The sequence below is a fragment of the Hemiscyllium ocellatum genome, chromosome 4, assembly GCF_020745735.1.
Source record: "Hemiscyllium ocellatum isolate sHemOce1 chromosome 4, sHemOce1.pat.X.cur, whole genome shotgun sequence".
Classification (NCBI taxonomy): Eukaryota; Metazoa; Chordata; class Chondrichthyes; order Orectolobiformes; family Hemiscylliidae; genus Hemiscyllium; species Hemiscyllium ocellatum.
This window is the reverse complement of record NC_083404.1, coordinates 95,217,125-95,242,031: the sequence shown is the minus strand read 5'-3', so window position 1 is coordinate 95,242,031 and position 24,907 is coordinate 95,217,125. Positions and strand designations below refer to the sequence as shown.

At 39.3% G+C, this 24,907-nt stretch overlaps 1 protein-coding gene across 3 annotated transcripts in view; it reads right to left on the bottom strand.

The window, feature by feature from the left end:
• Positions 1-9,850: 9,850 nt before the first annotated feature.
• Positions 9,851-24,907, bottom strand: part of LOC132815013 (copine-3-like) — a 76,476-nt gene continuing 61,419 nt past the window's right edge. For all 3 annotated transcript variants that reach the window (XM_060823641.1, XM_060823642.1, XM_060823643.1), the window contains 6 exons: positions 24,087-24,220; positions 21,469-21,523; positions 21,334-21,385; positions 19,528-19,661; positions 17,761-17,997; positions 9,851-11,935 (listed from right to left, as the gene is read on the bottom strand). In XM_060823641.1, the coding sequence (XP_060679624.1) occupies positions 11,828-11,935; positions 17,761-17,997; positions 19,528-19,661; positions 21,334-21,385; positions 21,469-21,523; positions 24,087-24,220 (720 nt within the window). In that variant the 3' untranslated portion in view covers positions 9,851-11,827. The remainder of the gene's footprint in view (positions 11,936-17,760; positions 17,998-19,527; positions 19,662-21,333; positions 21,386-21,468; positions 21,524-24,086; positions 24,221-24,907) is intronic.

Below are 24,907 nucleotides of genomic sequence, written 5' to 3'. Positions count from 1 at the left end.
GGCATTGGAACGAGTGCAGAGGAGGTTTACCAGGATGTTGCCTGGCATGGTAGGAAGATCGTATAAGGAAAGGCTGAGGCACTTGGGGCTGTTCTCATTGGAGAAGAGAAGGTTTAGGGGAGATTTGATAGAGGTGTATAAGATGATTAGGGGTTTAGATAGGGTCGACACTGAGAACCTTTTACCACTAGGGGACACAGCTTTAAATTAAGGGGTGGTAGGTATAGGACAGATGTTAGGGGTAGATTCTTTACACAGCGGGTTGTGAGTTCATGGAATGCCCTGCCAGTAGCAGTGGTGAACTCTCCTTCTTTATGGTCATTTAAGCGGGCATTGGATAGGCATTTGGAAGTTATTGGGCTAGTGTAGTTTAGGTAGGATTCGGTCGGCGCAACATCGAGGGCCGAAGAGCCTGTACTGCGCTGTATCTTTCTATGTTCTATGTTCAATGAAAAGGGATGAGACTAGTAAAAGTACTAAACTGGGGGATGGGTAACGACAGAAATATTAGGCAGGAACTGGAAAAATTGGATTGGGAGGGATGGGGTAACTGTTTGAAGATGAGTCCACTTCTGACAAATGGGTATCTTTTAAAAACCAGTTGACTAGAGTTCAGGGCCAAGTTTCTGTGAGCTTGAAAGATAAATATGACAAGTTTCGGGAACCGTGGATGACAACAGATGTTGTAAGTTTAATGAAGAAGGACAAGTAGGCATATGTAAGGTTCAGGCTACAGAAATCAGGCAAGGTCCTTGAGGAGTATAAAGCAAGCAGAAAAGAACTTAAAAAATAAATTAGGAGAGCTGAAATGGGAACATGAAATATCCTTGGCATGTAGGATTAAAGAGAGTCCCAAAGCATTTTATATGTATATTAGGAACAAAAAGGAAAAGGGAATATTCATTCAAGAAAAGAATTTATGTGTGGAGCCAGAGGAAATGGGTGAGGTCCTTAATGAGTACTTCACATCAGTACTTACAAAGAAGAAAGAAATTGGGCATTGCTAAGTTTAAGGAATGTTTTGTTGGTGCACTAAGGCACATCAATTTTAAGAAGGAGGAGGGTGTCTTGCAAAACATTAAGGTAGATAAGTCCCCAGAACCTGATAGGACCTTTCCCAATATACTTAAGGAGGCAAGGGAAGAGATTACTGACAGGGGTCTTTGTATCTGTTTTAGTCACAGGCAAGGCCCCAGAACACTGAAAGATAACCAACCTTCTTCCTTCGTTCAAGCAGCACAATAGACATAATCCAGGAAATTACAGGCAATAAGCCTTACATCAGTGGTAGGGAAATTATTGACGAAGATTCTTAAGGATGGGATTTACCTGCGTTTGGAGAAGAATGGACTTTTTGTGGTCAGTCAGCATGGCTTTCCATGGGACGTGTTATCTCATAAACTTGATTGGGATTTCTGAGGAAATGGCAAAGATGATTGATAAAAGATAAGGCAGTGGATGCTGTCTACATGGACTTTACTAAAGCGTTGATAAGGTCCCTAATGAAGGCTGCCCAGAAGATCAAACCACATGGAATCTATGGTGAGTTGGAAAGTTGGATTCAATATTGGTTTGGCCCATAGAAGACTGAGGGCATTGAGGAGGGGTGTGTTTCTGTTTGGAGGTCTGTGACCAGTGATGGTCCACAAGGATCAGTGCTGGAACCTCTGTTGTTTGTAATATACATAAATGATTTGGATGAAAGTGTCAGTGGTCCTTTTAGTAGGTTTGCAGATGACAAGAAAATGGGTAAACTTGTAGATAATGACTAAGAATATCAAAGGATGCAGCAGGAAAGTTAGGTGGAGAAATGTCTGATGGAATTTAATCTGGACAAAGTGTGAGGTGATGCATTTTGTGAGGTCAGATGCAAAAGAAAAATATACAGTAAATGACACAGGGCCTTCAGGAATCTCTCTATCCCAAAGCGATCTTGTGGTGCAAGTCCATAACTCCCTGAAAGTGGCAACATAAGTGGATAAGGTGGTAAGGAGAGCATACAACATGCTTGCCTCCATCTGTCAGGTCATTGAGTATAAAAGTTAGCAATTCATGCTGTAATTGTATAAGACTTTGATCAAGCCACACTTGGAGTTTTGATTGCTGCACTACAGGAAGGATGTGGAGTCTTAGGAGAAGATACCGAAGAGTTTACCAGGATGTTGCCTGGCTGGATTGTATTAGCTGTAAGGAAAGGTTGGACAAACTTGGATTGTTTTCAGTAGAGCATTACAGGTTGAGGGGCAGTCTGTTGGAGTATATAAAATTAGATAGGTATGGATAAGGTGAATAGGTGGAGTCTCTTTCCCAGGATGGAAATGTCACATACTAGGGGGCATAGGTTTAATGTCAGAGGGGACAAGTTTAAAGGAGAAGTGCAAGGAGAGCTTTCTAACCATGAGGGTAGTAGGTGCCTGGAATACGTTGTCATTGGAGGTGGTAGAAACTGCTATGACAGCAAAGTTTAAGACAGCATTTACTCAGAAGCATGAACAGGCAGGAAATGGAGGGATATGGACCTTGTGCAGGCAGATGAGATTAGTTTTGAATAATGTCATGGTTGGCATAGATGTGGTGGGGTGAAGGGCCTGGTGTTCTGCTAGATATACCATCTTTTGTTGTTACTTTAACAAATTAGTTAAGCTAAGTAATGGCATTGTACTAAAACTATATAGTACACACATTTCTGGCAAAGTGCATGCATTCGCAAATAATTTTGATTTCTCATGTAGTTTTAGGAACAGTGAATTTTATTGCATCCTTCACCTTCATTCTCTTTAGCAACACTTGGCCTGTCCAACAAGATGTTGCAGGTAAGTTACCCTCACTTTCACATTTTCACTTTTGATAAAATGTATTACCAAACCACTGAATTGTAATTGCTTAAACAGATTTTCCACTTGTCTCACTTCCCCTTCACATGTATTAGTATATTCCACAGCATCACCTAAATAAATGACATTGTTATGGACCTAAGCTACAACTTGATTCATACGCCTATGGAATATAGTTGGGGTGTTATCCAAATGACATCACTCTCAATTTCTTTAGCCGACGTTGTTATTGGCACTTGCTATTTTGCACTCACAGCAACATTTAACTCCAGCGTGTCCAATTTGATTCATGGCTTTTTCCTTTTGAGCTTTCATTTAGACTCATTCTTAAGAGCTCCAACAAGTTCTAGGAGATTCTCCTGAAAAACTCAACAGAGGCCAGTATCCTATCACTAAGTCACCCTTTTTTTTTGCATGTTGAGAGTCCTTGACACTGTTCCCACTCCCTCAGAGCCAGACCTCTGACATTCCTGTTTATATCTATTAGCCAGGGCCTCCTGACTGGACTGGATTAACAGGGAATCATATTCTCGGAGTTCCACGTGGCTGACATTGTTACACTCACCACAAGCACATTTTTATTTTACCAAGCCTTTATGGTCATATCTAAATGTCAAAATTATTTTTATTAACCCTCTCAAATTGAATATGGATTTGCTCAGACTGTTCCCTTAAATTTTGGAACTTTTTTCTAAATATCTCAGGCAATATTTAATTTAGCCAATACAGTTTTTCACAGGATCATAACCCAGAGAAACCACCTCTGACAGTTAAGCTTAAATTTCCTTACCTGTCAACTTACCCTGCACATGCAGTGTCTCTTCCTCAAATACCCAATTCATGGCATTTTCTCAAATAGTAAATACATTCTAGCTACAGGAAAATAACTATAAATTCTTGACATATAGTTTTACTAGTTAAAACTAGTAAAGAAAATTGGTGTTATGGATGGAGGGGCAAATTGAGAATGCAATTCAATGCCCCCTGTCCATTGGGTTAATGAAGATGATCCTTTTTGTCTTTCCAGGACTTCCTGATTGAGTATTTGTAGCTTGCCCTGTTTATATTTCAGGTTTCTGGCATTTGCAATACTTTGCTGCTTATTATATGCTTCATGCCATGCATTTGCAGGATTGGTTTGTTTTCATTTAAAATGAGAAAATACTTATCACTCCTTGCAAAGTATAGATTTTCTGAAAACAAAACCAGTCTTCTGGTTGTTGCTGTTCAGATATTGGCTGTGACCAGGTTCAAAGTGAAGGGTGATCCATATTGAACAAACACATTGTTTGTAACTGGCTAACAAAGCAGCACCTGTCATGGGCATCACACTGAATCCTGCACCTCTGATAGTTTGACAAAGAAATACAGAGTAAAAATGTCTGGAAATTATGCTAAACCTGTAAAAAACCATTCAATCCCACTGTGTCTATGGCTTCCAGCTGTGAACACATGAAAGATGCAAGATGTCTAACCTGTGGGAAAATCTAGAAAATGCTGAAATATTCTGTGGCAAATCCTCAGATTTCCAGTGGTGGCTCAATGGTTAGCACTGCTGCCTCAGACTACCAAGGACCTGGGTTCAATTCCACCCTCAGGCAACTACGTGGATGAGGTTAAAGTGGTGTGTGTGTGGTCATACAGGGCTTGGAAACAGGCAAAGTGCCAGGGCCTATGATCTCTCTTCCTCGCCTTGGTCCAATAATCTTACCATTATGTCACCAATTGTGCAAGTTACCTTTAACCTCATACAAATGGATCAGTGGGTATATTTTAAGGGGACATAAGGGGAACCATTGTCTCCGCATGCAGCTGGTGTGTGGCTGTTGATGAAGTTGTGCTCTCCTGGCAGCAGCCATGACGCTTTCACCCTGGAACAGTCAGCAGCTCCCAGCATGCCTGAGTTTGGTGATAAGGGCCAGTTGTTCTACACCTAGCTCATTACTTCCCTCCACCATCTGACCAAATGTGCACACATACAAGAACCATGCTGCCACCAGGAGCGCTGGGGATCAAATTGACAGTGTTTTGTGTTATCTACTGTGCTGATATAGAGACCTCCGGTGCTCAGCAAAGCATGTCCTTACACTCATGGTTGTCTGCTGCATCCTCTATGATCTAAGGGTGCCAACCTTGCTACTTAGTGGGAATCTCAAAGTAGATGAAGGAAGGAAAAGGGGTGTCCAGGATTTCTTTGTTCTAACGGATTGTCTGTGAGTGGCTATTTAGATTCTGGTTCCCCTAATGACTTATCCCATCAGTCTGGGGTTGTCTGGCAAGCCTGGGCAAGGGAACAGATGTGGTAGCGGAGACAGCATAAATATTGTCCACTAACAAAAGCCAGCAGGTTTGTGCATCACAGAATTACATTCCCTTGCTTTACACCTTGGTAATCCTGGGAATTCGTGAAAGTACCGATTGTTGGACTCCTAAAAGACTCCACAAGCCATTTTGAACAGCGGTTATCGTATTAACAAAGTACTCTCCAACCTTGCAACTCCCAGAAAAGTATAGGTAGGCCACAGGAGGGATAATCATTATAGGGGGCATAGAGCTAGACACACTGGTCAGAATGCTTCTACCCTCACCAATGCTTTCACTATACCAACCTACCACATCATCCAGCCTCACCCCATCATGTTATAACAGCCAAGTCAGATCTGCACAAACCCAACTGCAGCAGTGGTTATTAGGCCCCTCCTAAAACTAGACAGCATTAGCCCAGTGTTTCTCAGCAGTTTGAACATGGAGCTGAGCAGCATATCTCTACCACTACTGAAACAGAAGGGATCACATCACATGCAAGTGCTATGAAGAGCAAGTAGTCTTCTCTGATGAATGGTCAAACAAAAGTTAACACAGAATAATGGATAAATGTGAAAGGGTTGCTGTGTTGATTGCAGGAATCCTTTACCTGTGTGGGATGGGGGAAAGAGGTGAGTGTGGCAAGTGGATGTGGCTTGTGGTTTCTGCACTGGTGCAACTCAACAGAGCCCTGCACTGGCAATCTGGGTAGGACTGTGCAACACTGCTATTGCACTGACTACATCATGTTCCTGCATTTTCTCTGAGGCTCCATGTCCCTCCTGAAGGTCCAAATGTATCCAATATTGTGTATGAGGTTGTATAGAATATGGTACAGAGCACAGCACACAGTCCATGACTATTTTGGAGACCATGGTTGTGCATGTTGAAGGGCATTTCCAGCATTGTGAGGGTTTGCTCAGTGACACATTCTGTCATCATAGCAGCTTTTATTGTATTGCTCCTTGATACGTTGCTATTGGTTACATTTCTCACTAGTGAACTCTCTTTTTAAGCGCCAGTAAGATTATTTCGGTGTACATAGGGACGAGGGTGACTGGAGTGTTGCAGCATTAAAAAAAAATCGCGTCGGCTCTCTGTTCACCTGTATTCCTCACCTTGTTGTGATTTCACACCTGCTGCTCAGTGATGGTTGGGATGCTGTATGGTTTATAAAACCCTTGGGTGATTTTGGAATGTCCCAATTGCCACATCTTTGCAGTCAACGCTCAGATGTTCTAACCTGTGGGAAAATAACCAAGCCTTCAAACCCAAACATCATAACCTGGATAAAATCTAGAAAATGCTGAAATATTCTGTGGCAAATCCTCAGATTTCCAGTGGTACTCAATGGTTGGTAGTGCTGCCTCAGACTGACAAGGACCTGGGTTCAATTCCACCCTCAGGCGACTACGTGGATGAGGTTAAAAAGCTTTTACTCCTAAATTTAAACCTGTTAGACTGTAGCCTGCTGTTATGTCATTTTTAACTTTGTCCATCCCAGTCCAACACTGGCACCTCCACATCATGTCTGTGTGGAGTTTGCAAATTCTCCTGGTGTCTGCATGGACTTACTCCGGGTGCTCAGTTTCATCCCACAGTCCAAAGATGTGTAGGTTAGGTGGATTGGCCATGGGAATTGCACTGTGATTAAAACGTGGAGCTGGAAAAAGTACAGCAGGTCAAACAGCATCACAATAGAAGGAGAGTCAACAATTCAGGTTGAAACTGGTCAACATGGAAAAAGCAGGCTTGCAGGGATAGGGAGGGTCGGTGAGGACTTGATGGGCTAAATGGTCTGCTTTCACACTGTAGGGATTCCAGCAGCTGCAGTGCTTTGTTTTTACACACACATTCTGACTAGTACGATCATTGACAAGTGTACAACTGCCTTTGGCTGAAAAGCATCCGTCACTTGAGCGAGTCATTTGTTCGCTGCTGACTGTGAAATCCTGTCAATGTCAAAAAGCTGATCCCTGAAAGGTGTCAGAGACAAAGTAGAGAAGGTAGTGATAGTTTTGACAGGTACTGATAAAAGCCACAGGCCCAGGTCTGCTTCAAAAAGCCTATAATTGTCAGCCATGACCTAACACAAGACACTGAACCTGCTTTGATTTGTAAACCTGGCCAGGAAGCGGGCTGTCTGCCTGAACACTCTAGGATGTGGATATCACCTCCTGTGAGGAGCACCTCATCCTCAGTCATTAGGAGTTGCAGGTCTGAGGAAAAGGCTGCAGCTCAGGAATTTTGCCTGTCATTCAGCTTCCTTAAGTGCCACTGTCTTATTGCTTTGTTTTTACCATCAAGTCCTAGGAAAAACTTACGTTCAGTCAATTCCCAAAAATCACTCCCAAGATAGTCTTCAACTAATTACAAACGTAGCTCCCATACAGCACTGTAATTAAACGCAGAGGTCAGCACTGAAGCCCACTCCTCAAAAAAACAATGTTAACCTCTACGTACGTCCAAAAGTTAAAAATTCTCTCCAGTGTTGTTCAGAGTCTGGGCAGATTCCAACATGAACTTAAGCAAGAAATGTGGGAGAAATGTATGAGAATCTGAGTGAAGTCTTTCTAAACATTGGGAGCAAGAAATTGTTTTTTCCGGCTACATTGCAGACATCAAAACAAGATTTTCACTTGTAGGTAGTCAGAGACCTATCAACAGGGCTTATCACTCATTATCGCACACATTACTACTTATTATAGATAGTTATTATGCCCATTCCCATTCTGCTATACACTGAATAGCAACTACACAGAGAACTCCTGACATGAAAATCAGAGAATGTTCTTGGTTATTCCAGCTTGCTCTTCTAGACCTTCACCTTGGACATTCAGGCACCAATATCTAAAGTTATGCTCTATTAACAGGGACAGATTGTGCTCCACATTCAGAGATCCTGCCATCTGACACCTTCCAGCCTTTTGCACTCTCAAGGCACATTTCTGATCCACTTCCATACATTAATTTCCATACTTTAATGATGCATCTTGGAATGCACCAGCATCTCTCATTTGAATGATGTTGCAAGGATACTTTGCAAAAAAAGGGTTAGACATCCAGCCCTTCAACTGGACTAAGCTGGTCATTTGCTCTTAGTACTCACTTACACAAAGCACACTTGGTGTCTCTGGGCATCTGTTTAGCCTTCCTTTTTGCACTTTGCTCCTTGTCAAAAGCTTAATAGTTCACAGTATTGCTGCATTGCTTTGCTGCTCAGTACAGACGCAAAGCCAAGCAGATTGTCACATTGGTCAGCATTCAAAAGAGTGGCTACTTTGCTGTGTGGTACATTGTTATGTCAGTTTCATACTTGCACCACGTACCAGTAGCATACACAGAAATGCACTGCATATGCTACAAGAAAAATGGCCCTGTCTGAAGTGCAGGGAGACATTTACCAATCTGGGAATTCCTGGGACAATAGATCAAGGGCAGTCTCTGGCCTCAGTCCAGGTATTTCAGCACAGTCAAAGAGTCACTCAGGACTTCAGGAGCAGTTTCCTCACACGGAATGAGAAGATGAAAGTTGGGTACCCCACTACGCAGCATGTCTCTTTCTGTGCTACTGTTGGTGGTTTTCTCCTGAAATGAAAGAAAATTCAGGAACGTATGATATCAAAGCTATTAGCACTTGTTGGTGCTGGTTCTTGGTTGGTAGGGGGATCAAGGCTTACAGGGATAAGACAGGAGAATGGGATTGAGAAAGATATCAACACGATTGAATAGTGGAGCAGACTCAAATAGTCTGAATCTGCTCTGATATCTTATGATCTTTTGTGCCAATAATTAGTATAGAGGCAATGCCTTGGTTAGTAGCATGGGAGGGTTTGGGATGGGTAAGAGTGAGGATGCAAGATGCTGCAGGCAATAGTGAGAATAAAGGACCATAAGCCTTAGTGACATTTGGATTCAGTAGCAGAGTTAGAGTATGAGGTAGCAGCGACACCTACGCTGGTGGAGCAGAGAAGGTCATTGACTTCCTCCGTATGCACTGTTGGGCATCCCCCCAGATGGCTGAGTTACCCAGGTGGGAACTATGAACTAGGTTGGCGGTGTTGGGTGTAATGGCCTCCTCTGCTAGTCCTGGGGGAAGTTAGAACTCACCTGCACCATCCCACCCTCCAGCCTATTTCCTTCTCTGTCACAACTGGGGCAAATATCGTAAACTGTGCAGCTCTGGACTAACAGTAGTTAACTGGATGCACAACAGCCTTTTAAAGATGGCACCAATGCCAGCGATATTCCAACATTGGCAAGTATTACTATGCTGAGTGGAGAACCAGACTAACAACAGATGAGAGCGACACCATGGGGTGTGGCAGGTAGTTAATGAAGCAAGTTTGAGATGATAGTGAGAGAAAATTCACAAGGTCCTGTAAAGAGAAACTCTCAGAGAAACTCAAAAAAGATACTTTGCTAAAATATAGCCCCATAGGTCTGAAAAGCTCCAGAAACCTCATGTATAAAATTATTGAGTTGAAGACATAAAACATTGAGTTTTACCAATCAAATTCCAGGGTCAAGTCATACATTTAATTACAAAATTAATCAATTTATATTTGAATAGGTAACACATCAAAGAAGGTAGTAATAAAAGAACCTTTTTGTCTACAATCAATGTGATAGCAAATCAAAAGAAAAGCATTGTCACAAAATAACAAGTTTAAATTAAATAAAGGGTCACCCAATACTGTGGTTTAAGGACTGGATGAGTTTATTGAAGAGATGTTGATGAATTGTTGAACAATACTATTATTTTTTCATGTGTTTGAATTTTGAGGTCAAATAGAAATGCATACATTACAGCAGTGTAAATGACTAAATTACAAGATCCTTTCAAGAAAGGAGTAGTAGGAGCTTATTAGGATAAATCCAGCACTGAGTACAAATAGAGCCTGGCAAATGGGGAAATCTGACTCAATTATGTAAAAGCAGCATAATTAAGAGAAATACAATTAATCTTAAAACTAAAACTGAAAATGCCTGAACTGTTCAGTACATTTTTGACATCTTGATTGGAAACAAAAGTCTTCAGACACACCAAGGATGTTGGGGGAGGTATTACAGTCTTAAACCCCGCAAACCGACCAATCTTGATGTTTCCAGCTGCCGGAATATTAACTTTGATATTATTCAGCTGTCAATCAGGCTTACTGGAGGTTTAATTAAACTGTAAGAGTTACCACTTAATGACATTGGCATTATACCTAGCAAAGCCTTATATGCCAGAACCATGGCAAAGAGAGGGTGGGGTACTTTTCAAAAAATGTCTCTCTCCTTGCTTTGTGGAGAAGAAATAAGAAGGTTGTCTGCAGATCTTTGAAGCAGTCTTTTTCTATTACTAAATTTCCACTTCTGCTGCCAAATCAGGGAATAAATCTGACTGGGTGTCCAACATCTTTTGAGGAAGCTTGATGTAATCCACCTCTCCAGGTTTGACACCCCAACTACTAGGCTTGCACACACAAATCTTGTTACCTTGTTAAATTCAAGACAAAGACCTTACACAAGGCTCTTTTCCTGTTCTAAAACCAACTCACTTATATAATAATAGCCCTTGTCAATGGCCCTACACATATCAACCATCTTTTTGGTTTTTGCCTTGATTTTGGTCAGTTATCTAGCATATGTTTTCATATTTAATAGACAACACAGAACTTAAATGTTAAGAATTGGTTTAAAAATTGCCAATTAATACAGTCAATTTTAAGTCAAATTGCATCACATAATAACATAGGTGTTAAAAACTGCATCATTTATACAAGACTAGGTGGTGGTGTGATATACTAGTAATCCAGAGCTCCCACACTCAGTGGCCATTGACTTCCATTTCCACCTAAGCAGCCAATGGAATTTAAATTTAATTAACAAACCTGAAATTGTAAATATACTATGAAACAATCATCAATGGTTTAAAAATCCATCCAACTCACTAATGTCCATTGGGGAAGGATACCTGCCAGCCTTAGTGACTCCTGGTAACGTGGTTGACTCTGAATTGCTGTCTGAAACACACCAACAAGCATCTTATTTTAAGGGCAATTAGGGATGGACACACCCACACCCTATGACAGAATCAGGAAAAATAAACATGGGTTGGATACAAAGTCTACATTATGATTAGCTTTACTTCTATTCTATCTTCAATTACTAAACCTAAAAAATGTAAAGCTCATAAAATACAAGTACACAATACTATGAAGATGATATGCAAACAAATCTCAACTTTAGAATTAAACAACTGAAACTGCTATTTGCTTTGGTGCCAGATACAGGCATATAATCCAAAAATCCAAAAGTTAAATTATCATTCAAAACAACAGTACAAAACTGTAAAAGATATTGGAGGCTGACAAAAAAAAATCTGCCAAGCATTACTAAAAAGGTTATCAAAGACAATGAACATTTTTACAAAGATAGCAACTGGTAAATGATTATGATACAATGGCTTGACCTCACTGAATTTTAGTGGATTGTTTCAACTATATGCAACAAAAAAGTTGCCTTAAATTTACATACAAAATATTTATAATCCAAGAAACTATTTTAAATAATTTTAAAACTATGAAAAATTTCATATACAGTGTTTGTTTATCCTTACATTTTTAAATTTATTTTGAAGAAAAAGTATCAATTTATTTGATGTAGTGTATTACAAACATATAGCTGTTAATTTAAAGCAGTTAAGGATTAGGTTCATTTGGGGGACGAAGTTTGCGTGTGTTGAAGTAACACACCACTTGTTGAGGCAATTCAGCGAGGACACTTTGTGCAAGAGCTTCTTTTGTTGCCTGTAGAGATAGAAATGTGAATATAAAACAAGTCAATTTAACGTGAAATCTAACAATAAATTGCTTTTAAGATTTAAATAAAAGTCCACATGCTCAAAAATCCACATCAACATGCTCAAAAGTATATCAAATACATATAAATTAGAGACTCAAATCATCTCTACATTGTATAAATATTTAAGGGTAAAATTGCCCAGTAATTAAAATTCAAGACACAAATCTTCTGCCTTGAAAAATGTCATCTCATTTCTGTCAATAGTACTTCCTGCATTTGCATTGACAAAAATAATGTATAACCAGAAAGGAAGAACTTGCTGCAAACAGTACCAAGACAGGTAAACTACAGTACATTGTCATTATTAACTTTCAGAAAGTGAAACAGCGAAAATAAATAAATCTGAATTTAGGATGGAGGCTACTGTATTAGGATGATGCAAATCATGGAGTCAGTTCCAGTAAATTAGATCAGTAAAACAGATCCTGCAACTCAGACAAATGTCACTTTATAATTTGGTTAAAATGCATCAATGAGAGAGGATTCCAGTAATTCATGAAGATAGGGTATAGAATTAGGCTTTAGAGGGTAACTCCTGCAAAGACCTAAGAGTTACTTGGCCATAATGAAGCACTTACAACAATTAGCTAACAATGCTCTGGATTCCACAAAAGATATAAATTAAACATACCCTTTTTCGGCAGGATAGTGCAACTTTTGAAATGGAAATGGGTGGAGAAAGGAAGACTATTCAATAAGAGGTCTTTGAGAAATTTTCTGGGTGTGACGTTCGCACAGCCAACTTCAGTTTACATAACATTTCAATCTTACTACCATCAGATTATGGATACAGAAGTGGATGGTTTCTCAGGTCTGTAGGTAGGGTAGATGGCTGAGAGGCTAAGCGGATGCACTAATAATCCTTTGCATGTTTTTAAAAAAAAACAAGGCATTTAGGATTGAGATGAGCAGTGGGCTCAAAGGATTGTATGGTTCTTCTGATGTGCTTAATTTGGTTTTACTCAATAGTGAGACACAAGTATTGATGCAGAAAAAGTCAAGCATCCAGATATTATAATCTTATGATGAGTACATATGCTGAATGAGTTTGAAAATATTTTCATGAACATAGAAACTGGCAATAAAATCACTTCACAATTCACTTTCTTGTTTTATTCAACAGTTGCAAATTAATCAATAATAATGCTTTTTCTCAAACTTTCTTTCCAAACTCTTCATTTTAATAGAATTGAACCAGAAAGAATATCTAAACTGAATTGCATGTGCATTAGGTCACAGTGAATTTAACCACCTGAAATATAGATTTAGAAATTGTAATAATCTCAGAAATGTATTAGGAATGGGAATATTAATAAATTATAAAGAAAAACACAAAACCAGCATTGCAAGTAGCAATGTCTAAGCATATGGTGATTAATACAAAGCTGCTTACTTCAGGAATGACGAAGAGGTTGTTGTTATTTATGCATAAACAACAAACATGGAAGCAAAATGTTACACCGAGACACAGCCAAACAAATATACAAATATTGTTTTCCAACTTGTGCCACTCCAACTGCATAGAAATGGACAGCTCACTTACTGTCTCACTGTTGAAACGCATGGAAGATGAGAGTTGTTTTACTGATATGATCAATTAAAATTAAACTTGCCACGGAAAATTAAATACTAAATCATTCTATTTAATAACTTAGGTTAATAATTGTTCTGACACTAAAACATAAATATCATAAGCACAAAGTCTCATTCTTTCAGGTCTTAATTGTTAGAAGCTTAAAAATGATTACTTTGAAAAACTAAACTAATTTAATGTTTCAGGTTTCCATTCAAAAGTATTTACAATGTCACAAAAAATCCTTCATAAAACAAAACTGAGCATTGCTTTGCAACATAATTATTTTCGTCTTCACATTTGAACAATTCTTGATATACTTAGCAGCAAAATTGCGTATTTTTAATATAGCGGAAAATAGGTTAATCATAAATAATATAAAACTAAAGAACCGTGGCTGCTGGAGATCTGAAACAAACAAAAACAAAAACTCAGTAAGTCTGGCAGTATCTGTGGGGGGAAAAACAAGGTATTGTTTCAAGACCCATGACCCTTCTCCAGAATTCTGTTTTCTCCCCACAGATGCCACCAAACTTGCTAAGTTTCTCCAGCAATTTATGCTTAGGTTTATCAAGAAGGCAAGAACATTTAGCAAGTGTCTGGTACAGCAGCTTTATGTAATCCAATTTTAAATTTAAAAGCATACAGGACCATTTACTAGCTTTATTGCTGTACACTACCAGGTAGGTACTTAATCTTCAAATTCCTACTTAAGTCCTGCAAACAGAGCCAGTTAGTGGAAACTTGTTGAGCTGGTTCATTCAATTTAGGGTTTGTGGAGATTTGTGGATGGAGTATCTTTCAGAGCAACGATCTTTAAAACTGATACAAACCATCCCAGAAACATCATTTACAATGAACGTGACTTATGCTGGAAATGTTTTGACTCTTTGAACATGGTTACAAAATCCTTAGTGTTGATAGTATCAAAATTGCATTTTACTGTTTATTTTTCCCAATATCTTCTCTCCCTCTCTGAAGCTAACATTTCACTTTTGGTGTCTGACTTCACATTAAACCCATTCCGTTATAACCAAGTTATTTATTGAGAGCACAGACATGGATCACTTGGTCCAAAAGCTCCATGCCTGTTGTGTTCCACGCAAGTTTCCTCACATCTAACGTTCATCTAATCCTATCAACATTTCCTTCTATTCTCCTTCATCGGTGTGGTCAGGTAACCAGCAGCAGAAATGCTTATAAGACTGGTTAACAGCTACAATCAAGCATGTAGGGAGTTTTGATCAAGCTAGTTAAACTCTGACCTCATTTAGATCTGTAGCCTGGACATATTGTGACCTGCAGTTTCTTGTGTTGACCAAATAACGCAGGTGTCATTAGACCAGCTAGATAGGTTGGCACTATACTACCTTATATGGAGAATGGAATGTGACTAATTTTTGGAAGTTTTTTTTCAATCATAAAACTTCATTGGCTTGGATAAAATGATATCAGGCTTTGATCAATTAATTGACTGAGTGCCAAAAAATAGTCTGGAAAAGGAGCACATTTTGAAGTAAGTTAATAGAACAAGAATTTTTTTTTCCCTGGAGAAACCTTCAAGACCAGATTTGAGAAGTACAGTCTGTTCTGATATAAAGCGATAGTTCTGTTCTCACTGGATGTTGTGTTAAAAGAAAATCATGCAATAACTGTGCCATTTAAACTAATGGGGCCAGAATTGCTTTATAGCCAATACAGGTAAGGAAAGTTCGCATTCTACAAATAACTGTCTAAATTCTTCAATCACATTAAAGCCAATTTGTGTTGAGGAAACACACATTATAGCAGAACCGACTGCACGTGTCCTCAAGTTATTTTTTACAGAAGGCAAAGAACCATGAGGTATGATCTAAATGGTGAACAAAGTTAGCCACTTGACTCAAATCAGGGTAGTATATGATTCAAACTTTAACTCAAAGTTAGTTTTAACTCAAAGGTGAATGAAATGAAGTTAAATGAAGTGAGTTAAAACTGAAGTTAAGATAGATGAAGTAAGACATAAATATTGCAATGATGTATGTTTTATATTGAGTATTATACTTAATAACTGAAAATTTGTTGCTGGAAAAGCGCAGCAGGTCAGGCAGCATCCAAGGAGCAGGAGAATCGACGTTTCGGGCATGAGCCCTTCTTCAGAAAGAGGAAAGCGTGTCCAGCAGGCTAAGATAAAAGGTAGGGAGGAGGGATTTGGGGGAGGGGGCGTTTGGAAATGCGATAGGTGGAAGGAGGTCAAGGTGAGGGTGATAGGCTGGAGTGGGGGTGGGGGCGGAGAGGTCAGGAAGAAGAATGCAGGTTAGGAAGGCGGTGTTGAGTTCGAGGGATTTGACTGAGACAAGGTGGGGGTAGGGGGGGAAAATAAGGAAACTGGAGAAATCTGAGTTCATCCCTTGTGGGTGGAGGGTTCCTAGGCGGAAGATGAGGCGCTCTTCCTCCAGCCGTTGTGTTGCTATGGTCTGGCGATGGAGGAGTCCAAGGACCTGCAAGTCCTTGGTGGAGTGGGAGGGGGAATTGAAGTGTTGAGCCACTGGGTGGTTGGGTTGGTTGGTCCGGGTGTCCAAGAGGTGTTCTCTGAAACTTTCTGCAAGTAGGCGGCCTGTCTCCCCAATACAGAGGAGGCCACATCGGGTGCAGCAGATGCAGTAAATGATGTGTGTGGATGTGCAGGTGAATTTATTATACTTTATAAAGAAGTTAAAATTAAGAAGATTGCTTAATTAAATTCTGATTTGGTTCCCTGCTTTTGTTTGTCACAAAAGCGAAAAATACCCAGGAAAAAGGATTGAGTCCTTTTTGGGCAACATCAGTTTACCAAGTTCCCTCTCAAGTACATCTAAGCTGTTTCCTTTAACTTCGTCCGATTTCAAGTTCTACATTCTTAGCGCCATCTTAGTAAAGTGGTGTGTGCTAAACTCCCTATTGCACGTATTAATTATGACTTTTATATTCATAGCTTTTAGCTTTGATCTTGCCTGCCACAGACATCACTGCTCCTGCAGTTATAGCCTGAGACAGAACTGTTAATACTGGCGCCCTATCTGACCCTGAACCAAGTTGCTGACTCTATATCCTCCCCAGAACCAACAGTGCCTCCTTCCATCCATATCCCTGTAACATCATTTGCCTTCAACCTCATCTCCTCATTTCTTCTCTCAGAGCATTTTTAACCTTGGGCGTTGTTTTCTCTATTACTTTGGGAGCCTGGAACTTTGAATATATTCAAGATTAAACTTGACAGATTTTTGATCTGCAAGGGATTAAATGTTTATTGGGGTGCACTAAAGGAAGTGGATTTAAGACCATAAACCAGATCACCTGGGACCTTATTGAATGGCAAAGCAAATTCAAATGATCAAATGAACTTACTCCTTCTCCTAGTGTTTTTTTAACATTATTATTCTGCTGATACCATCATCTATATCTTGAGATTTCAATCATCTAATCTCTTGAGTATTCTCTCCCCTTACACCCACTGTAAAATTCTCCTACTTGTATCTCAATTGGCTCCAAGTCTAGCAATGTCTCAACTTTGAACCTTGTTTTCAAATCCTAACAAAACCTTGTCATTTCCTATCATTGAAATCTTTTCCAGCCCAAGAACCCTCCTATTTGACACTTGCCACATCTGGTTTACTATAAGTAGTTGCGCTGTCAAAACCAACTAAACTTTGGAATTCCCTCCCTCAACTCTCCTGCACCAATACATCCTTACATGGCTGTGTCAAATTTTGTTTGCTAACACTACTGTGTTATATACAATATTGAAGATGCCATATAAATGCACATTGTTGCAGGTGTTGCACTTGGCTGTAACAAAAGGACATCTCAAAACAATGTACTCAGTTCAGGTATAATTCATTATGATGAATTCTAGAATTATTTTTCCACCCACAAGAAATTTATCTAAAAATACTTGGTTTAGAAGAATTTGAGCATTGCTGTGGGGCGGGGGTAGGGGGGTGGTGTTGGTGGTGGTTTGAACTGCAATCTGCAGCAAACAATGGGATAGGGCAGAATAAAAGCTACTACAATAAATATGCTAGCTAAATTGGAACAGGTAGGTGAGACAGATGCTAATAATTCCCATATTGTAAACTGATTTTCTGCATAAATTTGTACATGAAGTCAGTTTTACAATAAAACATGAAATAAATTCTTCAGACAGTGATGCTATCATTGTAATTAAGTAAAACTTACGTTATGAAACTTTCTAAAAGGCACAAACTGGACTATATCTCGGATAGCTATTTCCCCAGTGGGTGATTTAAGAACACATTCATCACCATCCAGAAATTCCATGGCACTGAAATCTGCTCCACCAACACCGACAATGATGATGGACATTGGCAACTTGGCAGCATTAACAATGGCTTGTCTTGTGTCATCCAAATCTGTAATTACTCCATCTGTGATGATCAGGAGGATGAAATATTGCTGTTCAAGGAAAGAAAATGGCAATTCATGATTTGCAATTCAATACGCTGCAACTGAATTTTATAACAAACAGGTAAATGAATATTTAATGCATATATAATTTGTGTTAGACATTAAAGTTGCGTTTACAGTACGTCTTATTGCTGTTAACCCTATTGGAGTTAAAATTGTGGCTGAGATTTTTAGCTTGAGGATAAAGGAATGATAGAAATATTAAAGGCATGCAGGAGAATAGCATAAATATTTATGGTGACCAATATCTTAAAATAATTAATTTGTAAGAGTTTTCAAAACAGCTGAAATCAAAGGAAGGTGATTCTCTTCTCTAATCGCAAACAAAAATCGGGTGACGCTGCTGCAATAACGGTTGGAAAATTCAGGTGGAGAAACCACCTTGTAATGCTGACTGGGATGGTGTTCCTTAACACCCACAGGAGCTCTGTTGCTGCTTTCATACCCACAGAACGCAAATGAACTGACTTTATACAGATTTCCGTCCTTTCCATCCACTGTTGCTTTCTGGGCCTGACAATAGGTGACAATACGTCATTGAGTAAAAAGTGAGGTCTGCAGATGCTGGAGATCACAGTTGAAAATGTGTTGCTGGTTAAAGCACAGCAGGTTAGGCAGCATACAAGGAACAGGAAATTCGACGTTTCGGGTCAGAGCCCTTCATCAGGAATGAAGAAGGGCTCTGGCCCGAAACGTCGAATTTCCTGTTCCTTGGATGCTGCCTAACCTGCTGTGCTTTAACCAGCAACACATTTTCAACGACAATACATCATTGGAAACAACAAGAGCTCCTTCTCAGTAGCTTCTATTTTCCAGTTTACTCTTAATACCTGCCCTGTGCTTTACTCTTGGACAAGGTCTTCAATAGGTGCCTTGTTTCTGACTTTTAGAGAGCTTATGATTTTTCCCTGCCAAAAAGTTCCTTCTTTGCAATAAAGCATTCCCTAATAATGGTCAGGAGTCTTTCATGTAAATTCAATAGCTCCCAATTCAATAAATGGATCAAAATTGGGAGATATAATTCAAGCCTCAGGGAACCTGTTTCAGAGGAGAATTCACCTGGAAGCGTCTTTCCCGTACACAGTTCTCTGTTAATGTTAGACTACCTATTCGTGAAGAAGAGTTTCACATAAGAAATTAACCCTGTAACCCTTCCATCAGCCTCTAGATTAAAAATGCTAGATTTTTAATCTTTCCATTTGTAATGACATGACATCATCATCATTATATCAATGTACAAAGCATTTTCTTTACTCAGGTTAAAATATTCAAAAACAGCACACAGTAATATTTTGTTTCTTCAACATTTGTCAGACACTGCATAATGTTAGTAATGCTTCGTATGGTGCAATCAATGTAATATTTTAAAAAGAAAACATTTCATTATTGCAAGAGTTAGCTTCTCAAAACAAAACCTCATCATAAATTCAACAGAAAACACAGTAGTGATATCTTTTAATTTCTTTCTGAAGGCACTCTCCAAGGATATGTCCCACGTGTAAATCTAAAAATACTCACGGAAGCTATTGCCTGCTGTGCTGCTGCGGCAGCAAACCTTGCCACATGATTTATTATTGGTGAGAAATTTGTAGGTCCATGGAGCTTGACTTGAGGCAGACAGTTTCGGTAGGCATCCACTATTCCCTGCACTCCTAACAATCACAGTGATAAGGACATATCAAAGAAAGAACGCTTATAGTCATTCCAGTCACTAGTTTTGCAGAATAACACATATGAAATGGATTCCTGCTTTTATGTAAGTCACCTTTACAAAATGATTTGGAATAATTTTAGGGAAAAGAAACAACTACCTGCATTTATATATCAAGTTATTCAAACAAACTTTACAGCCTAACTCACCTACCCAATGGGTGCAACCAATTTAGTCTCTTTTGTAAAAAAAAATTCAACGAACAACCTTTTCCTCCTACTGTTGGCTTGATATTGGAGGAAATGGAGACAGCTCCTGCCCCTACTTTGCAGACAAGATGCCTTGGTTTGCCATTAGAGAAACCAGCAACGTTTCCTGATTGCCAGGAAGGCAGGGAATCAAGTCAGTGGAGAGTTGATGCCCTTAATCATCCCTTGATTTACCACTGAAGTGCCTCAATAGCAGGTACATTGAGAATTTCCCCAAAGGACTTAATTGCTTCAATGGGGAGGGGAGGTAGTAACTCTCTAAGGCAACTTGACCATTTGTCCTTCTCATCACCTTAGGGAGGGGAAATTGTACCCTAAATATGATATGTTGGGCTTGGTGACCAAAATGTGGGAAGAGATAGATTTTTACAAGGAATTTAAATAAAGCAGAATTAGTCGGATTGGAATTATTCCATATCATTACTTAAATTTTTAAAAGCCAGTTTTCCAAAATTTGAAGGACACTTAGATCAATTATCACCTACTGAAATTAAAAAAAAAGTGAAAGGAAAATAGCCCAGATACCTGAAACATCATTCACACAAGGATGAATTTTGGTGACCTTAATAGTAGCAGTCACAATGTTTTTTATTAAGCCACAGAATATTGGCATCATTGATTAAGCCTATATTACCGATCCATAATGAAGGTTTAAAACTAGAGCTCAAACATTTTCAATCTGGATGTCAATTCTGCGGTTCCATTGAGAGTATTAATTTCACATAATCTCCTCCAAAACATACACTGATAAACTACATCCTAAATATTTTTCAACAACCACTGATAAATAAATTACCCCAAAAACATAAGCCAGCATTTGTAATATTAACTGAAAATACTGAAGAAACTCAGCAGGTCTAGCAACATATGTGGATAGTTAACAAAATTATGTCTTCTACAGAATTCTATTTGCCAGTATTTGACCTGATTTTGGATCGCTTATCATCAGGGCTTACAATTTACAAACAGCAAATAGAACAGCATAATCACTATCATTTCATAGTATGTTATATCGGTTAGCATAATGAGAAATTAAATAGAATCACATCAACCCTTCTCAGTTTAAGTATATTTTAAATCTTTCCAACTTGTATACACTAAACAGTTAAATGAATTATTATTCTATTAAAACTTATTTTCATTAATAAAATATCATATAACCTTTCACATAATGTAAAACATGAGTATATGCAGTTGATCTTCTAAAGATTTTGCAGTATTTACATCTTTCAGTTAATTATGTTTGATCATTCCCACGAGGTAGATGTTGTCAAATTGCACTGCTACAAAATATCTCCACCATACACAACACTGTTAAACAGTAATTCAGTATGAAATTTTGTTTTTCCATGACCACAATTTTAAAATAGGCTTATAGAAAATGATAAAAAGGGAGTACCATACCTGCACAGAATGGATTGGTAGGGTTGAAATTAAGTGGAAATTCATGTGATACCTGCAGGGGAAGAAAGCTAAAGCATAAACTGTACACAAAATATAAAATCCCATTTATAACATCTTCAATTATTCCATATTTACCTGCCAGTTTGGGGGTATCTGTGCACCAAATCCAAATGCTGGAAACAATTTGTCTCTAAAACAAAAACAATAATAATCAAACAACTGCCAAAAAAAGTAAACTCAGCAAATAACCAACAAAGGATACAATAAATATTCTGCAAAAGCAAGTCAAACAATCCATCTCCATTATTTACATGACAACCACTTGTAACCGGAACACCTCACAATATGTTTACTAACACCCATCTCAGATTGTCATTTACTTGCCAAGGTATTGGTTCGCACAATTGTGCTAACTAGCGAGCACAGAATTCCACTTGGGTAAACATTAAAATCTCTTCAGGCAATCCATTAGACATCATACAAAATGGATGGAATTTGGACAAGGAATTTCGAGTCTCAAACTGTAGCTCAAGGAGACAAAAGACACACAATGCTTCTTTATAAGAAAGTCTGGCAAACCACAAGCCAATTCGGCCTTGCTGGGGATTCAGGGGAACTTACCCCTCACCCTGGGACCATCATCCCATCTAGCAAGAGCTGCTGGCCAATCAAAAGCTGGCAGTTCTTGAGCTCAGCGGTGCCACTGAGGAAGCTATGGCTGTTGTACGTTGACAAGGTCCTCCTCCAAAGTCCCAGGATCCAGGCCATAGTTAAGGAACTGGCAGAAAAGGAAAAATGGGGGCGAATGAATTCTGGAGGAAGGGAAGGCAGCGGAGTTAGTTGGACGGAGGGGGGGGGGGGGGGACTCTCAATACACCCTCCACCTTTTGATGCCAATGCCTTCAGACAAGTATTTGATTAAAAGACACCCCTACCAAGATGACAAGTTGCCTGCACAGTTTCACAGTGTACATTATATGGTAACAGGTGCATTAGCAGCTAGACTGATCCTGGAGCCAGTGGATGATGGCCCTTAAATTAGTCACTATAGGGCATTAATTGCCAGTGGGGTGGAGGTGACAGAGAAGGCAGCAGTTTCTGGCACAGCACCCTACCTTCTTACCTCATTGAATGCCCAGCCCACCTTCAGGCTCATCACCTTCAAGAGCAGATGATTGCATTCAACATTCCTGACCTCAAGAAAAGTTTTAAATTTTCAAATCCCCACACCAATGGTATTGCTGACACCAGTCCCAATCCCCTTCTAATAGTCGCAGCTAGTACAGAAGGCTTCTACTGCAAAAAACTAAGCTGATTGTTCAAATTACATAGAATTAGATATAATAGAGAAACAGAAAGAACAAGAGGTGTATGGGTGAGAAAATATGAAACAATCGTCATGCTGAAAGTGATCTTGCTCCACTTCCAAATTATTCCCTGCCAAGTGCAACTGGGGAAGGACAATAAGTGCTGGCCATGCCAGATATCTCCCATCCTAAAACTGAACTTAAACATGTGCATTAGATTACTACAGTTAAATGTCGAATGACGAGGAGGAAATAAGTTCTAGATATCTAATCACATAGATCAATCTTGGAAGACTTTCATTTGAAAATCTGGTAAGCCAAAAGATTTTATGATATATATTAATGATTGGGTTTGAATTTTCACTACAGAGGCAGATAGCTTGAGTTGAGAAAATTACAGACTGGGTAGACCTACCTCAGGTTTTGAAAGGGGATCTCTTCAGAGGGAGCCCCCTACTCCCTGACACCAATCCAAAAATGACAGGGACAGGTGAACAGGTTAGAAGGCTAACCTCACTTGGCCAGTACTTCACCACAGTTGCAATAAAGAGTTTAGCCCTCTAGACCTCACGTTTCAAGGCCCATATGTCCCCACGGGTTGCCTTCATTACACATGCTTAACTGAGACCCTCATACCAATGAAGGCGTGACCGCAGAGATTCTGTTTTAACCAAGTGAACCAAATTGTTGGTTTTGCTTGTTTTACATCTTCCTTGGGTTACAGCAAGTTGTTCTTTCTGTGATGTATTTCGTCTCATTTTTTATATGGACAAGGTTAAGATGGGTGAAATGTTTAAAGCCTTTTGATACTGTAGTAATCTGATTGACAATTTTATTCTGAGTTCTGAAGAAGTCATTCCAAATTCATAACGCTAATTCTGTTTCACTGTCCACTGCTTCACCTGGAAGGCCCGTTTGGGATACTGCACAATGAGCAGAAAGGAATTCAATGGGCAAGTGTTACACTTTAGCAAATGCATCGCAACATATCATGGTGGAGTGAGGAAATAGTAAGACTGATGGTGAAGTAGACCAAGGTGTTATTGGAGGAAATAGTCCTTGGTAAATACCGACAGTGAAGAGAAGAGGAAGGTGTGTTTGATGGTGGCATCATGCTGGAGATGGCAGAAATCACAGAAAATTATTTTTTGAATACAGAGACTGGTGGGGTGAAAAGGACAAGGGGAAGCCTAATGTTGTTTGTCATGGAGGGGAAGGGTGGAGGGCAAAAGTGTGGGAGATGGGTAGGACACAGCTGACAGCCCTGTCAACCATGTTGGGAGGAATACTCGGTTGAAAAAGAGGTCATGATGGAGGCATCCTGGTGAACGAACTAGTTCATCCACCCTCTGGCAAGGGTGTAGCCATTGTGCAAGGAGACCAGGATAGCGGATGCATAATAAAAGGTAAGAAGTCAGATTGATAAAATAAATAGTGATGTATTACGTATCGTAGTCTTGAATGATCATTCCAACAGACCAGATTGCCATCAGGTATTCATTAAATCCATTAGGACTAATATAATGTAGAGAGTCAGGTTTTCGAGGGTCTCCATTTGAGCCTGTGAAATCAATGCCAACCTGCAATTAAGCAACAAGAAAACATTTGCTAGAAATCATTATAAGACAAAATACAGATCCTTAACACAGCTTCATTGATGTTAAACAGATGTCATGGCAGCTTTATTAAGAATGAAATTCCTTAGTTTTATTCTCCGTATTGCATTTTATTTTCAAGCTCCCCCCTGAAGTGGCAGGCATGTTAATTTTTTTTAATTCATTCATGGGATGAAGACATTGCCAGCTAGGCCAGCATTCTTTGCCCATCCCTAATTGCCCAGAGGGCAGTTATGAGTCAAACACATTACTGTGGGTCTGGAGTCATATGTAGGTCAGACCAGGTAAGGATAGCAGTTTCCTTCCCTAAAGGATATTAGTGAACCAGATGGTTTTTTCCAACAATTGACAATAGATTCATGGTCATTACTAGACTCTTTATTCCAGATTTCTATTAAATTCCAATTCTACCATCTGCCATGGCAGGATTCGAGCATTACCTGCATTTCCATATTAACAGTGCAGTGATAATATCAGTAGGCCATTGCCTCCCCATTAATGGATCAATCTTTAGTTATTTGTTTTCAATAGCAATGCAATTATTAAATACTAATCCATTTGGTACTATAATTTTAATAAGAACTATTTCCATAATTTAAAGCAACCAATACGGAACTCACCTCTGGGAAGTCAAGGAATTGGACCTGCACT